General features: G+C 53.3%; 1 protein-coding gene and 4 non-coding genes across 5 annotated transcripts; all 5 read left to right on the top strand.

Moving 5' to 3' along the window:
* The first annotated feature begins 11,956 nt into the window (after window positions 1-11,956).
* RPS8 (ribosomal protein S8) lies at window positions 11,957-19,603 on the top strand. The gene is made up of 6 exons (XM_050961267.1): window positions 11,957-12,069; window positions 12,627-12,733; window positions 13,148-13,247; window positions 16,545-16,720; window positions 17,990-18,119; window positions 19,441-19,603. Exons 1-6 carry the CDS (start codon window positions 12,066-12,068, stop codon window positions 19,548-19,550), a joined length of 627 nt encoding a protein of 208 aa, XP_050817224.1. The 5' UTR covers window positions 11,957-12,065; the 3' UTR covers window positions 19,551-19,603.
* LOC127056112 (small nucleolar RNA SNORD55/SNORD39) lies at window positions 12,469-12,553 on the top strand. Its single transcript, XR_007775752.1, has one exon. It is a non-coding gene; the product is annotated as a small nucleolar RNA SNORD55/SNORD39 (small nucleolar RNA).
* LOC127056044 (small nucleolar RNA SNORD46) lies at window positions 12,963-13,068 on the top strand. The gene has a single exon (XR_007775688.1). It is a non-coding gene; the product is annotated as a small nucleolar RNA SNORD46 (small nucleolar RNA).
* On the top strand, window positions 17,050-17,122 carry LOC127056113 (small nucleolar RNA SNORD38). Its single transcript, XR_007775753.1, has one exon. It is a non-coding gene; the product is annotated as a small nucleolar RNA SNORD38 (small nucleolar RNA).
* On the top strand, window positions 19,132-19,202 carry LOC127056043 (small nucleolar RNA SNORD38). The gene has a single exon (XR_007775687.1). It is a non-coding gene; the product is annotated as a small nucleolar RNA SNORD38 (small nucleolar RNA).
* Window positions 19,604-19,801: the final 198 nt, after the last annotated feature.

Genomic DNA, 19,801 nt, shown 5'->3' with positions numbered 1-19,801 from the left:
TGTGGCTATGGCTACACTTGAAATTTCAAAGCGCTGCCGTGGCAGCGCTTTGAAATGTGAGTGTAGTCAGAGCGCCAGCGCTGGGAGAGAGCTCTCCCAGCGCTGCACGTAAACCACATCCCTTACGGGTGTAGCTTGCAGCGCTGGGAGCCGCACTCCCAGCACTGCGGCACTGATTACACTGAGGCTTTACAGCACTGTATCTTGCAGCGCTCAGGGGGGTGTTTTTTTCACACCCCTGAGAGCGAAAGTGGCAGCACTGTAAAATGCCAGTGTAGCCATGGCCCCAGGTCACACAGGCCTCTCAGCCACTTTCATACGAGCCTCTCATGCAAAGTGCTAGACCAGAAAAGATGGGGGACTAGAAAGAACATTTCACCTTCAATTTGTGTAAAAGCAACACAGATCCTGCTGAAGCTGTGACTCATCAGACAGTGCTGCCCCATGCTCAGCCCTCACTCCCTGAGAAAGGGCCATACACAGCCTTGGAGATTAGAACCTGTCCTGGCCTTTACTGCTGTTAGCACCTGGGGCTGTCAACCGTTCCTGTGAGATTTTTGCTCATGGAGGGAGTGTGGCAGGCTATTAGCAGGAGTTTCCCTGGGGTGTGTAAAGATATTCCCGAGGTGGGACTGTTCCTGGGGCATGACACAGGGTTGCTACCAAGGCCTCGAGGACAATGTTTGTGCATGGGGCTGTTCTCGCTGCCTTGGGGGGAGCCAGGCCTAGTCTGGGCTGTTCTCTGGGCACGCGGGGGTGTCTGTCGAAGGGGCAGTTATTGGGGGGGGGCTGTTCCCGGGGGTGTCTATCGAAGGGGCAGTTGTTGGAGGGGGGGCTGTTCCCGGGGGTTGTCTATCGAAGGGGCAGTTGTTGGAGGGGGCTGTTCCCGGGGGTGTCTGTCTAGGGGGCAGTTATTGGGGGGGGCTGCTCCCGGGGGGTGTCTATCGAAGGGGCAGTTGTTGGAGGGGGGGCTGTTCCCGGGGGTGTCTGTCGAAGGGGCAGTTATTGGGGGGGGCTGTTCCCGGGGGTGTCTATCGAAGGGGTAGTTATGGGGGGGCTGTTCCCGGGGGTGTCTATCGAAGGGGCAGTTATGGGGGGGGCTGTTCCCAGGGGTGTCTGTCTAGGGGGCAGTTATGGGGGGGCTGTTCCTGGGGGGCGTCTGTCGAAGGGGCAGTTATTGGGGGGGCTGTTCCCGGGGGTGTCTGTCTAGGGGGCAGTTATTGGGGGGGGCTGTCCCCGGGGAGTGTCTATCGAAGGGGCAGTTGTTGGAGGGGGGGCTGTTCCTGAGGGTGTCTATCGAAGGGGCAGTTGTTGGAGGGGGCTGTTCCCGGGGGGTGTCTATCGAAGGGGCAGTTGTGGAGGGGGGGCTGTTCCCGGGGGTGTCTGTCTAGGGGGCAGTTATTGGGGGGCTGTTCCCGGGGGGTGTCTATCGAAGGGGCAGTCGTTGGAGGGGGGGCTGTTCCCGGGGGTGTCTGTCTAGGGGGCAGTTGTTGGAGGGGGGGCTGTTCCCAGGGGTGTCTGTCGAAGGGGCAGTTGTTGGAGGGGGGGCTGCTCCCGGGGGTGTCTGTCTAGGGGCAGTTATTGGTGGGGGCTGTTCCGGGGGTGTCTATCGAAGGGGCAGTTATGGGGGGGCTGTTCCCGGGGGTGTCTATCGAAGGGGCAGTTGTTGAAGGGGGGGCTGGTCCCGGGGGTGTCTGTCTAGGGGCAGTTATTGGGGGGGGCTGTCCCCGGGGGTGTCTGTCTAGGGGCAGTTATGGGGGGGGCTGTTCCCAGGGGGTGTCTATCGAAGGGGCAGTTGTTGGAGGGGGGGCTGCTCCCGGGGGTGTCTCTCTAGGGGGCAGTTATTGGGGGGAGCTGTTCCCGGGGGGTGTCTATCGAAGGGGCAGTTGTTGGAGGGGGGGCTGCTCCCAGGGGTGTCTCTCTAGGGGCAGTTATTGGGGGGGGCTGTTCCGGGGGTGTCTATCGAAGGGGCAGGTATTGGGGGGGGCTGCTCCCAGGGGTGTCTCTCTAGGGGCAGTTATTGGGGGGGGCTGTTCCTAATAACCTTAGTCCCAGATTTGGACCTTAGCGTTCAAAATATGGGGGTTAGCATGAAAACCTCCAAGCTTAGTTACCAGCTTGGACCTGGTACCTGCTGCCACCACCCAAAAAATTAGAGTGTTTTGGGGCACTCTGGTCCCTCTGAAAAACCTTCCCTGGGGACCCCAAGACCCAAATCCCTTGAGTCTCACAACAAAGGGAAATAATCCTTTTTCCCTTCCCCCCTCCAGGTGCTCCTGGAGAGATACACAGACACAAGCTCTGTGAACCCAAACAGAGTGAATCTCCCTCTCTGTTCCCAATCCTGGAAACAAAAAGTACTTTCCTATTCCCCCAGAGGGAATGCAAAGTCAGGCTAGCAATCCAACACACAAATCTCCCCTTGATTTCTTCCTCCCACCAATTCCCTGGTGAGTACAGACTCAATTTCCCTGAAGTAAAGAAAAACTCCAACAGGTCTTAAAAGAAAGCTTTATATAAAAAAGAAAGAAAAAATACAAATAGTCTCTCTGTATCAAGATGACACAATACAGGGCAATTTCTTAAAAGAATATTGAATAAACAGCCTTATTCAAAAAGAATACAAATCAAAGCACTCCAGCACTTATATTCATGCAAATACCAAAGAAAAGAAACCATATAACTTACTAGCTGATCTCTTTGTCCTTACACTTAGAAACAGAAGACTAGAAAGTAGAGCTACTTCTCCAAAGCTCAGAGCAAGCAGGCAGCCAGAAACAAAGACAAAAACACTCAGTTCCCTCCACCCAAAGTTGAAAAAATCCGGTTTCCTGATTGGTCCTCTGGTCAGGTGCTTCAGGTGAAAGAGACATTAACCCTTAGCTATCTGTTTATGACACGCCCCCCAAATTGCAGACAGTGGGGAAGCTCACTGGCGGCGATTTCCTTCTAGAACTTGAAAATAAACAGATTAATACAACACATACACCTTTACATATACTCCTAAGTATATAACTAACAGACTTCTACATTTTAAGAACACTTTTTAACTACAGAATTATGGGAAACTCTCACGGGAGAGTGCATCAGCAACTTTATTAGAAGCTCCTGTGATGTGTTGAATTTTAAAATTAAAATCTTGGAGAGCTAAACTCCAACGAAGAAGTTTCTTGTTGTTCCCCTTGGCAGTATGAAGCCACTTTAGTGCAGCATGGTCAGTTTGTAGTTGGAACCGCCGTCCCCAAACATATGGGCGTAGCTTTTCCAGGGCGTACACAATGGCATAGCATTCCTTTTTACTGACTGACCAGTGACTTTCCCTCTCAGACAGTTTCTTGCTGAGAAACACGACAGGATGGAAGTTGTGATCTGTTGCTTCCTGCATGAGCACTGCTCCTATACCACGCTCAGATGCATCTGTGGTTACTAGGAATGGCTTGTCAAAATCCGGGGCCCTGAGCACAGGGTCAGACATGAGCGTTGCCTTAAGTTGGGTAAAGGCCTTTTGACACTCATCAGTCCACTTAACTGCATTTGGCTGGGTCTTTTTGGTCAGGTCGGTCAGTGGGGCAGCGATTTGGCTGTAGTGTGGTACAAATCGCCTGTAGTATCCGGCCAAGCCTAAGAAGGATTGGACCTGCTTCTTTGACTTTGGGACAGGCCACTTTTGGATAGCATCCACCTTGGCCTGTAGGGGGTTTATGGTTCCTCGACCCACCTGGTGCCCCAGGTAAGTCACTCTGTTTTGGCCTATTGACACTTTTTGGCCTTAACAGTTAGTCCTGCCTGCCTGATGCGCTCAAAGACCTTTTCCAGGTGTAGTGGGTGTTCGGGCCAGGAGTCTGAAAAAATGGCCACATCATCGAGGTAGGCAACTGCAAATTCTCCCAGTCCAGCTAGTAGACCATCTACCAGCCTCTGGAAGGTGGCGGGTGCATTTCGAAGGCCGAAAGGAAGGACATTGAATTCATACACCCCCGCATGGGTGACAAATGCTGACCTCTCCTTGGCAGGTTCATCTAGTGGTACTTGCCAGTACCCCTTGGTTAAGTCTATTGTAGAGATGAACTGGGCACGTCCCAACTTTTCCAATAGCTCATCGGTACGTGGCATTGGATAGTTGTCCGGACGAGTTACAGCATTTAGCTTACGGTAGTCCACGCAAAAGCGTATTTCCCCATCTGGTTTGGGTACCAGAACCACTGGAGATGCCCATGCACTGGTAGATGAGCAGATTATACCCATCTGTAGCATGTTCTGGATCTCCCGTTCTATAGCGGCTTGGGCATGAGGGGACACTCGGTAGGGTGGGGTTCTGATTGGGTGAGCATTACCTGTATCAATGGAGTGGTAGGCCCGTTCAGTCCGTCCTGGGGTGGCTGAGAACAATGGGGCGAAGCTAGTGCACAGCTCCTTAATTTGTTGCCGCTGCAGACGTTCCAGGGTGGTTGAGAGGTTCACCTCTTTCACGCCACCGTCTTTTTTTCCGTCGTAGTAGACCCCGTCAGGCCACTCAGCATCCTTTCCCTGGACTGTAAACTGACAAACCTGTAAGTCTCTGGAATAGAAAGGCTTGAGAGAATTAACATGGTACACTTTAGGCTTTAGTGAGGAATTGGGAAATGCTATGAGGTAGTTTACAGCTCCCAGGCGCTCTGGACCGTGAAGGGCCCTTCCCATGATGCTTTCATCTTATGGGCCTGTTGCGCCTTCAAGACCATAACCTGGTCTCCTACCTTGAAGGACCGATCTCTGGCATGTCTGTCATACCAGGCCTTTTGCTCTTCTTGAGCATCCTTTAGGTTCTCTTTAGCAAGGGCTAAAGAGTGTCGGAGGGTGCTTTGTAGGTTGCTTACAAAGTCCAGAATGTTAGTTCCTGGAGAAGGCGTAAACCCCTCCCATTGCTGCTTCACCAACTGTAATGGCCCCTTAACCTCGTGACCATACACAAGTTCAAATGGTGAAAACCCTAAACTGGGATGTGGTACAGCCCTGTAGGCAAACAGCAACTGCTGCAACACTAGGTTCCAATTATTGGAGAATTCGTTGATGAATTTTCGTATCATGGCCCCCAAAGTTCCATTGAACCTTTCCACCAGGCCATTGGTTTGATGGTGGTACGGGGTGGCAACCAAGTGATTCACCCCATGAGTTTCCCACAGTTTTTCCATGGTCCCTGCCAGGAAATTAGACCCTGAATCTGTAAGGATGTCGGAGGGCCAACCTACCCTGGCAAAGATGTCTGTTAGGGCCAGGCACACAGTGTTAGCCCCTGGTGTTGCCTAGAGCTACTGCTTCTGGCCATCGGGTAGCAAAGTCCACTAAAGTCAGTACGTACTGCTTTCCTCTGGGCGTCTTTTTTGGGAAAGGGCCCAGAATATCCACAGCTACTCGCTGAAATGGGACCTCAATTATGGGGAGTGGCTGGAGAGGGGCCTTGACCTGGTCTTGAGGCTTTCCCACTCTTTGGCATACCTCACAAGACCGGACATACTTGGCAACATCCTGCCCATCCCCTCCCAGTGGAAGGACTTCCCAACCGGTCCTTGGTTCTGTTCACCCCAGCATGGCCACTGGGATGATCATGGGCTAAGCTTAAGAGCTTTTCCCGGTACTTAGTTGGAACCACCAACTGTTTTTGCGGCTTGCCATTCTTCCCGGTGTCCACCAGAAAGAATTTCCTTGTACAAAAGTCCTTGGTCTATAACAAACCGGGATCGATTAGAAGAGCTGAGAGTCGGTGGGGTGCTCCGTGCCGCTGCCCAAGCTTTCTGAAGGCTTGTCATCCGCTTCCTGCTCAGCCTGGAAACTGTTCCCTTGAGGCTGGGGGTCACCAGTTCTTCCTCAGACTGTGGACTTGGGCTTGGTCCCTCTGGAAGCGATGTAGGTGATGGGGTTGTTTCCGTTGCTGGTGAACCGCTCTCCGCTGGTGCACCTGAGGGTATTTCAGGCTCTGGCCGAGCCTTTTGGGTATGGCTGTCTGTGGCTTCTGCCAGTTTTGGCTCGCTGGCGCCCTCTGGCGTTGAGTTTGAAGATGTAGTTGCACTTGTTGGTGCTGGTTGCTGTTCCAGTTCCGGGCCTGGGACTGGAGATGCTGTGGCTGTTTCAGTGGTAGGCATGGAATCCGGGTCCTCTACCTCTGTCTGGGTCTCTGGTAACACAGACGGGGTCTCTGTGGACGGTTCAGGAACAGGAATGGGTCTGGAAGCTTGCCTGGTTTGGCTACGTGTAACCATTCCCACTCTCTTGGCCCGCCTCACCTGGTTGGCCAAGTCTTCCCCCAGTAGCATGGGGATAGGATAATTGTCATAGACTGCAAAAGTCCACATTCCTGACCAGCCTTTGTACTGGACAGGCAGTTGAGCTGTAGGCAAGTCTACAGCTTGTGACATGAAGGGGTAAATTGTAACTTTGGCCTTTGGGTTGATGAATTTGGGGTCAACGAAGGATTGGTGGATAGCTGACACTTGTGCCCCCGTGTCTCTCCACGCAGTAACCTTCTTTCCGCCCACTCTCAAATTTTCCCTTCACTCCAAGGGTATTTGAGAGGCATCCGGGCCTGGGGATCTTTGGTGTGATGGTGGTGTAATGAATTGCACTCGCATGGTGTTCTTGGGACACTTGGCCTTGATATGTCCCAGTTCATTACACTTAAAGCATTTTCCATCTGATGGATCACTGGGCCGAGGTGAGTTACTGGAGACTGGTGAGGTTGAAGGGTAGGGTATCTGTGGCTTTACTTGGGTGGTATGTGGGGGTCTTTGGCTGTCCTCGGTTGTAGGGTTTATGGTCTGTGTGCCCCCTGGGGTAATCGTTCCCCTTGACAGTAGCTTTCTTGCTTTTTGCCAGTTCCATCCATTTGGCTCCAATCTCCCCCGCCTCAGCGATATTCTTGGGGTTTCCATCTTGTATGTACCGTGTGATGTCTTCAGGAACACCATCCAAGAACTGCTCCATTTGTATGAGGAGGTTCAGTTCTTCCAAGGTTTGAATGTTGTTTCCTGTTAGCCAGGCCTCATAGTTTTTTGCAATGTAGTAGGCGTGTTTGGAAATGACTCCTCTGGTTTCCACTTTTGGTTTCTGAAACGCCGACGGGCATGATCTGGGGTTATCCCCATCCTGTATCTGGCCTTGGTTAGAAAAAGTTTATAGTCATTCATTTGGTGCTTAGGCATTTCAGCTGCCACCTCTGCTAAAGGTCCACTGAGCTGTGACCTCAATTCTACCATGTACTGGTCTTCGGGAATGCTGTACCCAAGACAGGCTCTTTCAAAATTTTCCAAGAAGGCCTCGGTGTCATCACCTGCCTTGTAGGTGGGAAATTTTCTGTGCTGTGGAGCAATATTTGGTGCCGGGTTGTTAAGGTTGGCTGGCACAGGCAGCCCAGCTTTTGCCAACTCCAGTTCATGTTTTCTCTGTTTTTCCTTCTCTTCATTCTCTTTTGTTGTTTTTCCATTTCTCGGTGGTGGGCCGACTCTTCTTCTGCTTGTTTCCTTCGGTAGGCCACCTCTTCTTCTTCTTGCTTCCTTCTGTGGGCCACCTCCTCTTCTTCTAGTTTTCTTTTGTGTGCTGCCTCCTTGGCTGCCTCTTTGGCTGCCTGTTCTCTTTGGTAGGCTGCCTGTTCTCTTTGGTAGGCTGCCTCTTTGATCTGTTCTTCTCTTTCTTTCATCTCCATCTCTTTTTGTTTTATTTCCAGTTGTCGCCTGTGTTCAGCTTCTTTGATTTGTCCTTCGGCGTCAATTTTTGCCTTAGAAGTCATGGTTCCTGTTTCTTGTGTTGGGGTGCCCTCCGGTGTTTATCTTCTGAACTGCAGGTTCTGTTGCCTCCTGGAGTCTGCCTAGCAACAGTGCTTTTTTCCTTTTCTCTCTCTAGCTAATGTTCAATGAAGGGAAACCAGAAAAACCACTTTATTTGCAAGCCTATAAGTGCTGGTACTTGCCCCCTAATGGGAGGGCTATTGCATGACAAAAGACCCTTAACAGGTTCTTAATGGCTTCTCGCTTAACATGCAAGCCACAAACTGCGAGAGAGAGCAGAAAAGAAAAAAAAAAAAATTCTCTCTGGTTCCCTTTTAAAACCAACTGTTTCTCTCTGCTAAAAAGCCCTTAGCAGAGAAAAGAAAAATATAATATTCCTACTGGCTTCTGGATTCTAGTCCCACCAGCTGCACACCATGTAATAACCTTAGTCCCAGATTTGGACCTTAGCGTCCAAAATATGGGGGTTAGCATGAAAACCTCCAAGCTTAGTTACCAGCTTGGACCTGGTACCTGCTGCCACCACCCAAAAAATTAGAGTGTTTTGGGGCACTCTGGTCCCTCTGAAAAACCTTCCCTGGGGACCCCAAGACCCAAATCCCTTGAGTCTCACAACAAAGGGAAATAATCCTTTTTCCCTTCCCCCCTCCAGGTGCTCCTGGAGAGATACACAGACACAAGCTCTGTGAACCCAAACAGAGTGAATCTCCCTCTCTGTTCCCAATCCTGGAAACAAAAAGTACTTTCCTATTCCCCCAGAGGGAATGCAAAGTCAGGCTAGCAATCCAACACACAAATCTCCCCTTGATTTCTTCCTCCCACCAATTCCCTGGTGAGTACAGACTCAATTTCCCTGAAGTAAAGAAAAACTCCAACAGGTCTTAAAAGAAAGCTTTATATAAAAAAGAAAGAAAAAATACAAATAGTCTCTCTGTATCAAGATGACACAATACAGGGCAATTTCTTAAAAGAATATTGAATAAACAGCCTTATTCAAAAAGAATACAAATCAAAGCACTCCAGCACTTATATTCATGCAAATACCAAAGAAAGAAACCATATAACTTACTAGCTGATCTCTTTGTCCTTACACTTAGAAACAGAAGACTAGAAAGTAGAGCTACTTCTCCAAAGCTCAGAGCAAGCAGGCAGCCAGAAACAAAGACAAAAACACTCAGTTCCCTCCACCCAAAGTTGAAAAAATCCGGTTTCCTGATTGGTCCTCTGGTCAGGTGCTTCAGGTGAAAGAGACATTAACCCTTAGCTATCTGTTTATGACAGGGGGTGTCTATCGAAGGGGCAGTTATGGGGGGGCTGTTCCCGGGGGTGTCTATCGAAGGGGCAGGTATTGGGGGGGGCTGCTCCCGGGGGTGTCTCTCTAGGGGCAGTTGTTGGAGGGGGGGCTGTTCCCGGGGGGTGTCTGTCTAGGGGCAGTCACTGGAGACGGGGGGGCTGTTCCCGGGGGTGTCTCTCTAGGGGCAGTTATTGGAGGGGGGGCTGCTCCCGGGGGTGTCTGTCTAGGGGCAGTTATGGGGGGGGCTGTTCCCGGGGGTGTCTATCGAAGGGGCAGTTATGGGGGGGGCTGTTCCCGGGGGTGTCTATCGAAGGGGCAGTTGTTGAAGGGGGGGCTGGTCCCGGGGGTGTCTGTCTAGGGGCAGTTATTGGGGGGGGCTGTCCCCGGGGGTGTCTGTCTAGGGGCAGTTATGGGGGGGGCTGTTCCCGGGGGTGTCTGTCTAGGGGCAGTTATGGGGGGGGCTGTTCCCGGGGGGTGTCTATCGAAAGGGCAGTTGTTGGAGGGGGGGCTGCTCCCGGGGGTGTCTCTCTAGGGGGCAGTTATTGGGGGGGGCTGTTCCCGGGGGGTGTCTATCGAAGGGGCAGTTGTTGGAGGGGGGGCTGCTCCCGGGGGTGTCTCTCTAGGGGCAGTTATTGGGGGGGGCTGTTCCGGGGGTGTCTATCGAAGGGGCAGTTATGGGGGGGGCTGTTCCCGGGGGTGTCTATCGAAGGGGCAGGTATTGGGGGGGGCTGCTCCCAGGGGTGTCTCTCTAGGGGCAGTTATTGGGGGGGCTGTTCCGGGGGTGTCTATCGAAGGGGCAGTTATGGGGGGGCTGTTCCCGGGGGTGTCTATCGAAGGGGCAGGTATTGGGGGGGGCTGTTCCCGGGGGTGTCTATCGAAGGGGCAGTTATGGGGGGGCTGTTCCCGGGGGTGTCTATCGAAGGGGCAGGTATTGGGAGGGGGCTGCTCCCGGGGGTGTCTCTCTAGGGGCAGTTGTTGGAGGGGGGGCTGTTCCCGGGGGTGTCTGTCTAGGGGCAGTTATGAGGGGGGGCTGCTCCCGGGGGTGTCTCTCTAGGGGGCAGTTATTGGGGGGGGCTGCTCCCGGGGGTGTCTCTCTAGGGGCAGTTATTGGGGGGGCTGTTCCGGGGGTGTCTGTCTAGGGGCAGTTATGGGGGGGCTGTTCCCGGGGGTGTCTGTCTAGGGGCAGTTATTGGGGGGGGGCTGCTCCCGGGGGTGTCTCTCTAGGGGGCAGTTATTGGGGGGGGCTGCTCCCGGGGGTGTCTCTCTAGGGGGCAGTTATGGGGGGGGCTGCTCCCGGGGGTGTCTGTCTAGGGGCAGTTATGGGGGGGGCTGCTCCCGGGGGTGTCCTATCGAAGGGGCAGTTATTGGGGGGGCTGTTCCGGGGGTGTCTATCGAAGGGGCAGTTGTTGGAGGGGGGGCTGCTCCCGGGGGTGTCTCTCTAGGGGCAGGTATTGGGGGGGGCTGCTCCCGGGGGTGTCTGTCTAGGGGCAGTTATTGGAGGGGGGGCTGCTCCCGGGGGTGTCTGTCTAGGGGCAGTTATTGGAGGGGGGGCTGCTCCCGGGGGTGTCTCTCTAGGGGCAGTTATGGGGGGGGCTGTTCCCGGGGGTGTCTGTCTAGGGGCAGTTATGGGGGGGGCTGCTCCCGGGGGTGTCTATCGAAGGGGCAGTTATTGGGGGGGCTGTTCCGGGGGTGTCTATCGAAGGGGCAGTTGTTGGAGGGGGGGCTGCTCCCGGGGGTGTCTCTCTAGGGGCAGGTATTGGGGGGGGCTGCTCCCGGGGGTGTCTGTCTAGGGGCAGTTATTGGAGGGGGGGCTGCTCCCGGGGGTGTCTGTCTAGGGGCAGTTATTGGAGGGGGGGCTGCTCCCGGGGGTGTCTGTCTAGGGGCAGTTATTGGAGGGGGGGCTGCTCCCGGGGGGTGTCTATCGAAGGGGCAGTTATGGGGGGGGCTGTTCCCGGGGGTGTCTCTCTAGGGGCAGTTATGGGGGGGGGCTGTTCCCGGGGGTGTCTCTCTAGGGGCAGTTATGGGGGGGGCTGTTCCCGGGGGGTGTCTGTCTAGGGGCAGTTATTGGAGGGGGGGCTGCTCCCGGGGGTGTCTCTCTAGGGGCAGTTATGGGGGGGCTGTTCCCGGGGGGTGTCTGTCTAGGGGCAGTTATTGGAGGGGGGGCTGCTCCCGGGGGTGTCTCTCTAGGGGCAGTTATTGAGGGGGGGGCTGTTCCCGGGGGTGTCTCTCTAGGGGCAGTTATTGAGGGGGCTGTTCCCGGGGGTGTCTCTCTAGGGGGCAGTTATTGGAGGGGGGGCTGCTCCCGGGGGGGGTGTCTCTCTAGGGGCAGTTATGGGGGGGGCTGCTCCCGGGGGTGTCTGTCTAGGGGCAGTTATTGGGGGGGGCTGTTCCGGGGGTGTCTATCGAAGGGGCAGTTGTTGGAGGGGGGGCTGTTCCCGGGGGTGTCTCTCTAGGGGCAGTTATTGGGGGGGCTGTTCCGGGGGTGTCTCTCTAGGGGCAGTTATGGGGGGGCTGTTCCCGGGGGGTGTCTATCGAAGGGGCAGTTATGGGGGGGGCTGCTCCCGGGGGTGTCTGTCTAGGGGCAGTTATGGGGGGGGCTGCTCCCGGGGGTGTCTCTCTAGGGGCAGTCACTGGAGACGGGGGGGTCCCGGGGCGGAGCCGCGGCCCGCACTGCGGCAAGGGGCAGGCCCAGCTCCGTCACTCGAGGGTCACGCCCTGGCCCGGGGGGTCTCGGCGGGTCCATCCCCCGGGCCTGGGGGGTCTGTGCCCAGCGGAGCGCCGTGCCCGGGGCCTAGGAGGGGGCGGGGAGTTACCGCTGCCTACGCTCCCCCCCCGGAACCCACGTAGTCCCCGAGCCATTACGTCAGCCGCACGTGCGTGGGTCGCCGGGGAAGGTCGTAAGTCAGTGGCCCTCCCGGACTCGGCGGCATGACGTATGTGTCTCGCGAGATCTCGGCCCCACAAACCGCCCCGTGAGCCTTTGCGGCCCCTCTTTGCAGCCGGCGCCGCTCGGGATGGGTGAGTAGGGCCGCGGCTCCGGGCCTGCCGCCATCCGCCGCCATCCGCCCGCGGGGCCGGCGGCGCGGGACCGGGCGCGGCGTGGGAGGAAGGAGGGTGCTGGGGTCTAGCGCGGCGGGGGTCGGGGCGGGCCCGCTGCCTCCTCCTGGGCGTGGGGCTGCAGCCCCAGAGCTCCCCCCGCCCCCCTCTGGCTGTGCGGCCTTGCGGGTCTGGAGCCGCCGCCGTTCCCCGTCCCCTGGCATGAGGCGTCAGCGCAGCCTGACTCGCCCTGCACCCAGGTGGGTGTGAGCGCGGGCTGGGGTGCAGGGCTCGTGGTCGCGAAGGCCCCAGTCTGGGCTGGGACAGTTTCCTTTATTGCCATGTGCTGGGTTTGCTGAACGCTGCCGGGAGGGGGGCTCTTGAGTATCCGTGATGAAGCTTCTCTAATTGCTGCATTAGACCGAATGCACCGTGTGGAAATCAACCTTGGAGAGCTGAGTACTCAGAGCCTCGCTGATGTACGGTCGGGCGGGCTCCTCTGCCTATCTCACCTGCTGCTGCTTTTTGGTTTAACCCAGGTATCTCTAGGGACAACTGGCACAAGCGTCGCAAGACTGGGGGCAAAAGGAAGCCCTACCACAAGAAGAGGAAGTATGAGTTGGGGCGACCTCCCGCCAACACCAAGGTGGGGGTTTGGCCGTTGGGGATAACTGGATGTTGCTGCCCTGGCCAGCTTAGTAAATGCTGTGTTAGTTTCTGGTTGCATACTGCAGTGATAAGGGCTTGTGAAAATGCCCTGCTTTCTCAGTCAGTACCCTTAATTTCTGCCTGTGCTCCTCTGAGCAGTGGCACTTCCCCCCTGCTTGTGGGATTTCAGCATTACGTCAGTTCAGAGCGTTAGTGGGTTAGTCGGCAATTGGAGTGATGAGAACTTCACCTTAGGTGGGTACTATGGACCGTTTTGGTCGCAATTACGGCACCTGCCAATGCTAGGATCTGTCATAGTTACACTGACCATATTGCCTTTCAACCTGAAACTCACTGTCTGCTCTCCCCTGAGCCTATTGTTTTGTTAGCAGCTCTGTTTTTGTTGTTACAGATTGGCCCACGCCGAATTCACACAGTGAGGGTTCGTGGTGGTAACAAGAAATATCGTGCTCTGCGCTTGGATGTTGGCAACTTCGCTTGGGGCTCTGAGTGTAAGTAGAAAGATAAGAACACGGGCCTTTTGCATCTCGAAAGTGACCCTGTCTTTTTCTTGCTGTGTCAGCCATCTGTGCTACTGCTGGATTGCAGGAATGATACAAGCAAACAGCTTGGATGCTGATCTTCAGCAATGTGATTGTCTGTACAGTGTTTGGTTCTGAAGCAGTGTGAATGATGATGATAACTTTGACCTTAGGTGGGCTTATTAGATGTCTCGCAGGCCTCTGTAAAGCTCACAGTGATAGGAATGTCATAGTTACACTGAGTGCATTGCTTGCAGATACTTTCCTCTCAGGCAGGGAGCAGCTATCATGGAGTTTTCACATTAAAAACAAATGATGATTGTCAAATCATTGGTGTAGATTTACAGCTTTCAGCAGAAAGTGCTCCCTGTTCCAAGTGTTTGTTATCTAAATAAAGTAAGATAAAACAGTCAAGGAGAAAGGAGAGCGTGAGGTCCTTGATGGTTTGCTGGAACAGGTGGTTTTGAAGGAGAATGCCCTGCAACAGGGTTGGAGAGTGGGGAAGAGGTTTTAAAAAGGAGTAAGGCATTAAGGTGAGAGGAGGGTGATATACAACCCCTCTACTGCAGTCATCAGTACTCCTGGAGGCAAAGTCTTTTGCTTGTGCCATGTTGAGACCAGTGGACTCCAATCTTGGCTGTCTTTTTGGATGCTTCTGTAATACAAATAATAAATAGTAAATCTGGTGTGGGTTAATGATGACTGAAAGGTGGCTTGTCTGACATGAAGTAGAGAGGAAATGGTCTCTTTCCAGTGACTAGTGGAGAAGTATCCATACTGTGAAAATCCCCATCCCTTGTTAGCAATCTCAGCGGGGGAGGCCAAAAATTGAATGCCCTAACTAACAGGCATGAGCCAGCACTGCTGAGCAGTGTGGGGAAAGCCAGCATTGCTGCTGTGCTTGTCCTGTGGACAAATTAAAGACTTGAGTCCCCAGGGATGGCAACTGCTAAACTTATTAAAGCAAAATGACAACTACCATAAAATTGTGGTTTACCCCACTGTGGAGTGATCTGTGGTCTCTAGAGGCCTGTGGAGGGTGGGAAACCTAGCTTGCTGCTCAAATTCTGAAATAAAGTCTTGATCCTGCAAACAGAGTGTAGTGCTTTCTGTGGGGGGAGTCCCATTCACTTCCATGGGGTTGATTACCCATGGTAGGAAGGATTCACAGGATTGGGCCATGATTCTCTGCATTTGCCTTTTATGTGACTTGTGTGGTAATAATTTTCAGATGAGAAGTTTGATTTCCACAAATGAGACCGGGGAGGAGGAGGAGTAAACTCCAGCATGGTCCTGTGCATCTAGTGCAGGGGTCAGCAACCTATGGCACGCATGCCAAAGACGGCACACGAGCCAATTTTTAATGGCATGCTGGAGCCTGCCAGGACTCCAGCATGCCAATAAAAAATCCTGCCCAGCCCGCTGTTCTCTGCCCTCTGCCCTCCACTCCCCCTCGCAGGGGCAGGGAGCAGAAGCATAGCTGTGCACACGGGGTGGGCAAATGGCCCCACTCTCCTGGCACGGCAAGCCGCTGGGTCTGCACTCCCAGGCCGGAGCGCAGCAAGCTGCTGGCCCCTCCCCTGCCTTCTCCCTTCCACTGGAGCCCTGCTGCCATGCGCAGTGCTCTGTGGGTTGGGGCTGCGCACTCCCGTGGGGCAGCGTTTCACTCTGCGGGGAGGCAGACACCTTTCCCGCTCAACCGGAGCTCTGCTGCCGCCACGCGCAGCTCTCTGAGGGGTGGGGCTGTGTGCTCCCGCAGAGCAGCATGTCTAGCTTTGTGTGGAGCCTCATGGTAAGGGGTCCAGGGCTGGGGTGGTTGGATAAGGGGTGGGGGCAGGCAGGGGACAGGGTGGGTTGGATGGGGAGGGTGGGTGGTTAGGGGTGGGGGTCTCTGGAAGGGGCACTCAGGGAGTAGAGGGGATTGGATGGGGCATGGGAGTCCCAGGGTCTGTCAGGGGGCACGGGGTGGATAGAGGTTAGGGCAGTCAGGGGACTGGGAGCAAGGAGGGTGGGGGGGGGGTCTCTGGAGCATGCAGTCAGGAGACAAGGAGCTGGGAGGGTTGGATGAGTTGAGAGTTCTGGGGGTCCTGTCAGGAGGCAGGGGTGTGGAGAGGGGTTGGGGCAGGCAGGGATCGGGGGCGGGTGGGGGTTTGGATGTGTTGGGAATTCTGGAGGTCCTGTCAGGGAGCGGTTGGATGGGGCATGGGAGTCCTGGGGATCTGGCTGGGGATGGGGGTGTGGTTAAGGGTCAGGGCAGTCGGGGGATAGGTAGGGTCCAGTCCGGGGACAAGGAACAGGGAGGCTTAGATAGGGGGTGGTGTCCTGGAGGGCAGTTGGGGGCAGGGTTTCCAGGAGGGGGTAGTCAGGAGACAAGGAGCAGGAGGGTTGGGAGTTCTTAGGGGGGCAGTCACCCAGCCCTTTCCCCTGAGCCCTGACCCCCCCCACACACACACTGCCCTCTGACCCGCACATACCCCAGGCCCCTGCCCTGAGCCCTGTACCTCCCTCATACACACTCAGCCCTCTGCTTGACTCCACATCCCCCCACCTCCCAACAACTCTAGCCCTGACTCTGGCACCCACACACATACCCAGGCTCCCCTCTGCCCTGACACCTGCACCCCCCCACATACCCAGCCCTCTGGGTCCTGGCCGCCGGCCCCGCACGGCCTGCTGCTGGTCTGGGGTTCTGGCTGCTGGACCCTTGCCAGCTGGTGTCCTGGCCACAGGCCTCGCTCAGCCCGCTGCTGGCCTAGGTGAACAGAACCCCCGACCAGCAGCGGGCTGTGCAGGCCGGCAGCATAAGATCAACATTTTAATTTCATTTTAAATGAAGCTTCTTAAACATTTTGAAAACCTTTGTTTATTTTACAATACAACACTAGTTTAGTTATATAATATATAGACTGAGACCTTCTAAAAAACGTTAAAATGTATGACCAGCACATGGAACCTTAAATTAGAGTGAATAAATGAAGACTCGGCACACCGCTTCTGAAAGGTTGCAGACCCCTGATCTAGTGCTTTATTTAAGCCTTCCGTTTGCAGGTCTCTTTCCTGAACCCATATAGGCTACACTGGGAGAGGAAAGGATATACTGAAAATACTTGCCAAGTAGTTAGAGGATAAACTTCTGAAGAGGTGTGGCTCCCAGCATGGACTGAGCACTGAAGATGCCGTGTTGTCTGCTTTGCATGTTTATGATGCATCCAGTGTAAAAGCTTGTCTGGCTTGTGTGGAGTTTGTTTAATTCCTTTGTTTTCCAAGGCTGCACCCGCAAAACCAGAATCATTGATGTGGTCTACAATGCTTCCAACAATGAGCTGGTGCGGACAAAGACCCTGGTGAAGAACTGCATCATTCTCATTGACAGTACCCCATTCCGACAGTGGTATGAATCCCACTATGCCTTGCCTCTCGGACGCAAGAAGGGCGCTAAACTGGTACGTGCTGGGCTGAGAAATCTGTTCTTGATGCTATGTGAATCATGCCAGTCTGCCTGCTGGGCAGGGATTGCAGAGTCTGCACTGTGCTCCTGCCTTGCTTAATACCAGTCACTGCTGTCCGTTCTCCTTAGCGGTTTTATACAAAATATCTCAGAATCACATTCCACCAATTCTAGCCTTTGAGATGTTCTCATTTGGAGTCGCATGGCCGTTCCAAAGGGAATGTTGGTTCCTTAAAACCGTTGTTCCAGAGAGCCATCCCCATGGATTTTGCACCTGGCAGAGTTAGATTAGTGGAGGGATCTGCCCCTGAGAGCTTCCTTGGTCTTCTGATGATGATAACTTTGTCCAGTTCTGCTGCTGAATGGAGAGCGATGACAACTTGTGACGCTGAAGAAGACTTTGCAGGGGCAAGTTGGGTCCTCGCTGCAGGGAACAAGCTTCTGCTTCTAGAGCAGATTCCTGCATGTTAGTCAGTTACATAGGAATTTGGGTCCTGCCTGCAATGGAGGGTTGGTTTTTGGGGGGGGGGGGTGGAAGGGGGGGGGGGTTTGGACTGTTCAGTTTATTGTTGGATAGTGGGTGAAGATTGGCCTGTTCTCATTGTCTGATTGATTGTTTGGAGACACATTCAGATCATTACTTCAGTCTGTGTGATTGGGGGAAGGGAGATTAAGTTGATTTTTGGGGAGGAGGATAGTTCAGACTTCCAAAAGGACAAACTGTAGAAAGAGTTTCATGTGCCTGTGTAGAGCATATCCCTTGTGGAGCCTGATCCTTGGCCCTGTCGTCAAACTGCAAAGGCTGGATGGAGTTGTAGTTGCATTCATGCCTCGTATCTAAGGGTTTTGGCTAGCAGAGGTTGCCTGTTCTATGTGCACGGACAATGACTAACAGCAGTCATTGCTGGGAGACGGGGGACAGTTGCTTTCACTCATTCACTGTCAGTAGCCACCTCTCCTACCCTGTGTTCTCCATACGTGATCAGGCATGTTTTGGGCTAGGACTGTAACCAAGGTTATTGCACTGTAGTGTTCACCAAAGTGGTACTGGCAATACAAATGGCTTCTGTCTGACGTGACAATTGAATACTGTGCTCTAAAATCATACCTTTTCCTGCATAAACCTTTCTGAACTTGGAAGGAACATACAGATTATGCCACTGAGCCGAAAAGGGGAATACAGTGGGAGGCCTCCAACAAAAAGGTGGACAGCTATACAGTTAAACACAGCCTATTCTCAGTCCTTTCTTTGGCTTTGTTTCAGACTCCTGAAGAGGAGGAAATCTTAAACAAAAAGCGTTCAAAGAAGATCCAGAAGAAATATGATGAGCGGAAGAAGAACGCCAAGATCAGCGGCCTCCTGGAGGAACAATTCCAGCAGGGAAAGCTGCTTGGTGAGTCCCCAGGGAGGGAGAACTCGGTGGACTATGCAGGCATAAAGAGAAGGTGCCAGAGCAGAAGCTGCTGTTCTTAGTGTTTCTAAAATCCTGTCTGAATTAGCCAGCCTGATAAAGCCATGCAGAGGTGCAGATTGAAAGTGATGGGGGAGTTCATCTGTTTTAAGTAGGCTTGGCAGAACTCGACTTTTATAATTTTGACAGTTATCTGTGTTTGTTTTTAAGTATTTTTATCTATTTTAAATTTTTCACAGTTGCAGGAAATTATGGGGGTGTTAGCCAGTAGTAATTATTTAATGACCGTAGATGGTGAGATTCATTAAAACACAAATTATGAGCATCATGTGTCAAAATCTACCAAGTAAATATCTTTAAATCAAACTGTTAAGAAGTTCTAAAATAGCACTAGCTGGAAATGTCGCTGGAAATGTTTGTTTCATCAGCTTGTGCTTGTATGGTGAAATGGACATCTACCGATTTTAAAAACACACATCCTTCCACGTCTAGCTGTAAAATGTTTTTACCGGATATTAGCCACAGCTTTCCTTTTGTGTGTCTGGATTCTGGAGGGTCCAGCAGTTTTGGCCTTGGCGGAAAGGAAAAATTTCCCACGTCACAGCTGGCATGTTTGTTCAGCTCCTGGAATTGCTCAGCCCTGGCTGGTGGTCATTCTCTATAAGCCTTTCTCTGGTAAGACTTGCCAGTGTTGTGAAAAGCCTAAGGCCGAGTCTGCACTACAGACCTGTATCGTTCTAACTATGTCACTCAGGGGTGTGAAAAATCCACACCCCTGAACAACGTAGTTATACCAATGTAACCCCCGGGGTAGACAGTGCTAAGTCAATGGGAGAAGCTCTCCTTTGGCTTAGTAGTGTATTCAGTACTGTGCTGAAGACAAGGCCGAAGGCTGCTTGCGCATCCTCTCTGTGGTGAGCAGCTTTCTTAGGTGAAAGGTGTTGCTTGTTAAGCCCATCTGCTGTTGTGCATGGGTGGCCTGGTTTTCTGAAGTCTTCTGGTGATGAGAACACTGTCCAGTTCTGCTACTGAATTTAAATGATGACAATTGGAAATCTGAAGAGGACTTCACTAGTGCATATCTTCCCCTCACACTTGCATAGCCCCACAGCTGTGCCTGAGTAGGATCCTTTCAGGGAGATGCTCACTAACATATTGAATTGTTTGAAGAGGCCAAGAAAGGTTGACCGTGGAGGGTAAGAAAGAGTCCAGTTTGTTTGAATGGACACTGTGATGTGAGAGTCCGTAGCAATGTAGCTCCTGTTTTTTTTTCCCTGACCTAATGACTGACTTCTCATTGCAGCTTGCATCTCCTCCAGACCTGGACAGTGTGGCCGAGCAGACGGCTATATTCTGGAAGGCAAGGAACTAGAATTCTACCTGAGGAAGATCAGGGCCAGGAAAGGCAAATGAATGTACGATACACAACTAAAAGACCGAATAAAACCCCAAGTCTTGTTATAAAAGGGTAGTGTGCTTATTTGTGTGTGGAGTGAGGCAGGGCTTGGGAAGCTCCTTTCTCTTGCAAAGACTTGAAAACAAAGGGGCTATAATCAGGACTTTCTGGTTGCTCCATGCTTTCAGCCCTAGGAAAGCGCGAACCTGCAAGCCCCAGTGCTAAGATAGCACCTAGCAGGAAATGTGTAGGAGTGACTTAATGGGGC

This window comes from Gopherus flavomarginatus, chromosome 7, assembly GCF_025201925.1.
Source record: "Gopherus flavomarginatus isolate rGopFla2 chromosome 7, rGopFla2.mat.asm, whole genome shotgun sequence".
Taxonomy (NCBI): domain Eukaryota; kingdom Metazoa; phylum Chordata; order Testudines; family Testudinidae; genus Gopherus; species Gopherus flavomarginatus.
The sequence above is the reverse complement of the archived record's forward strand: the minus strand, read 5'-3'. Positions and strand labels throughout refer to the sequence as shown.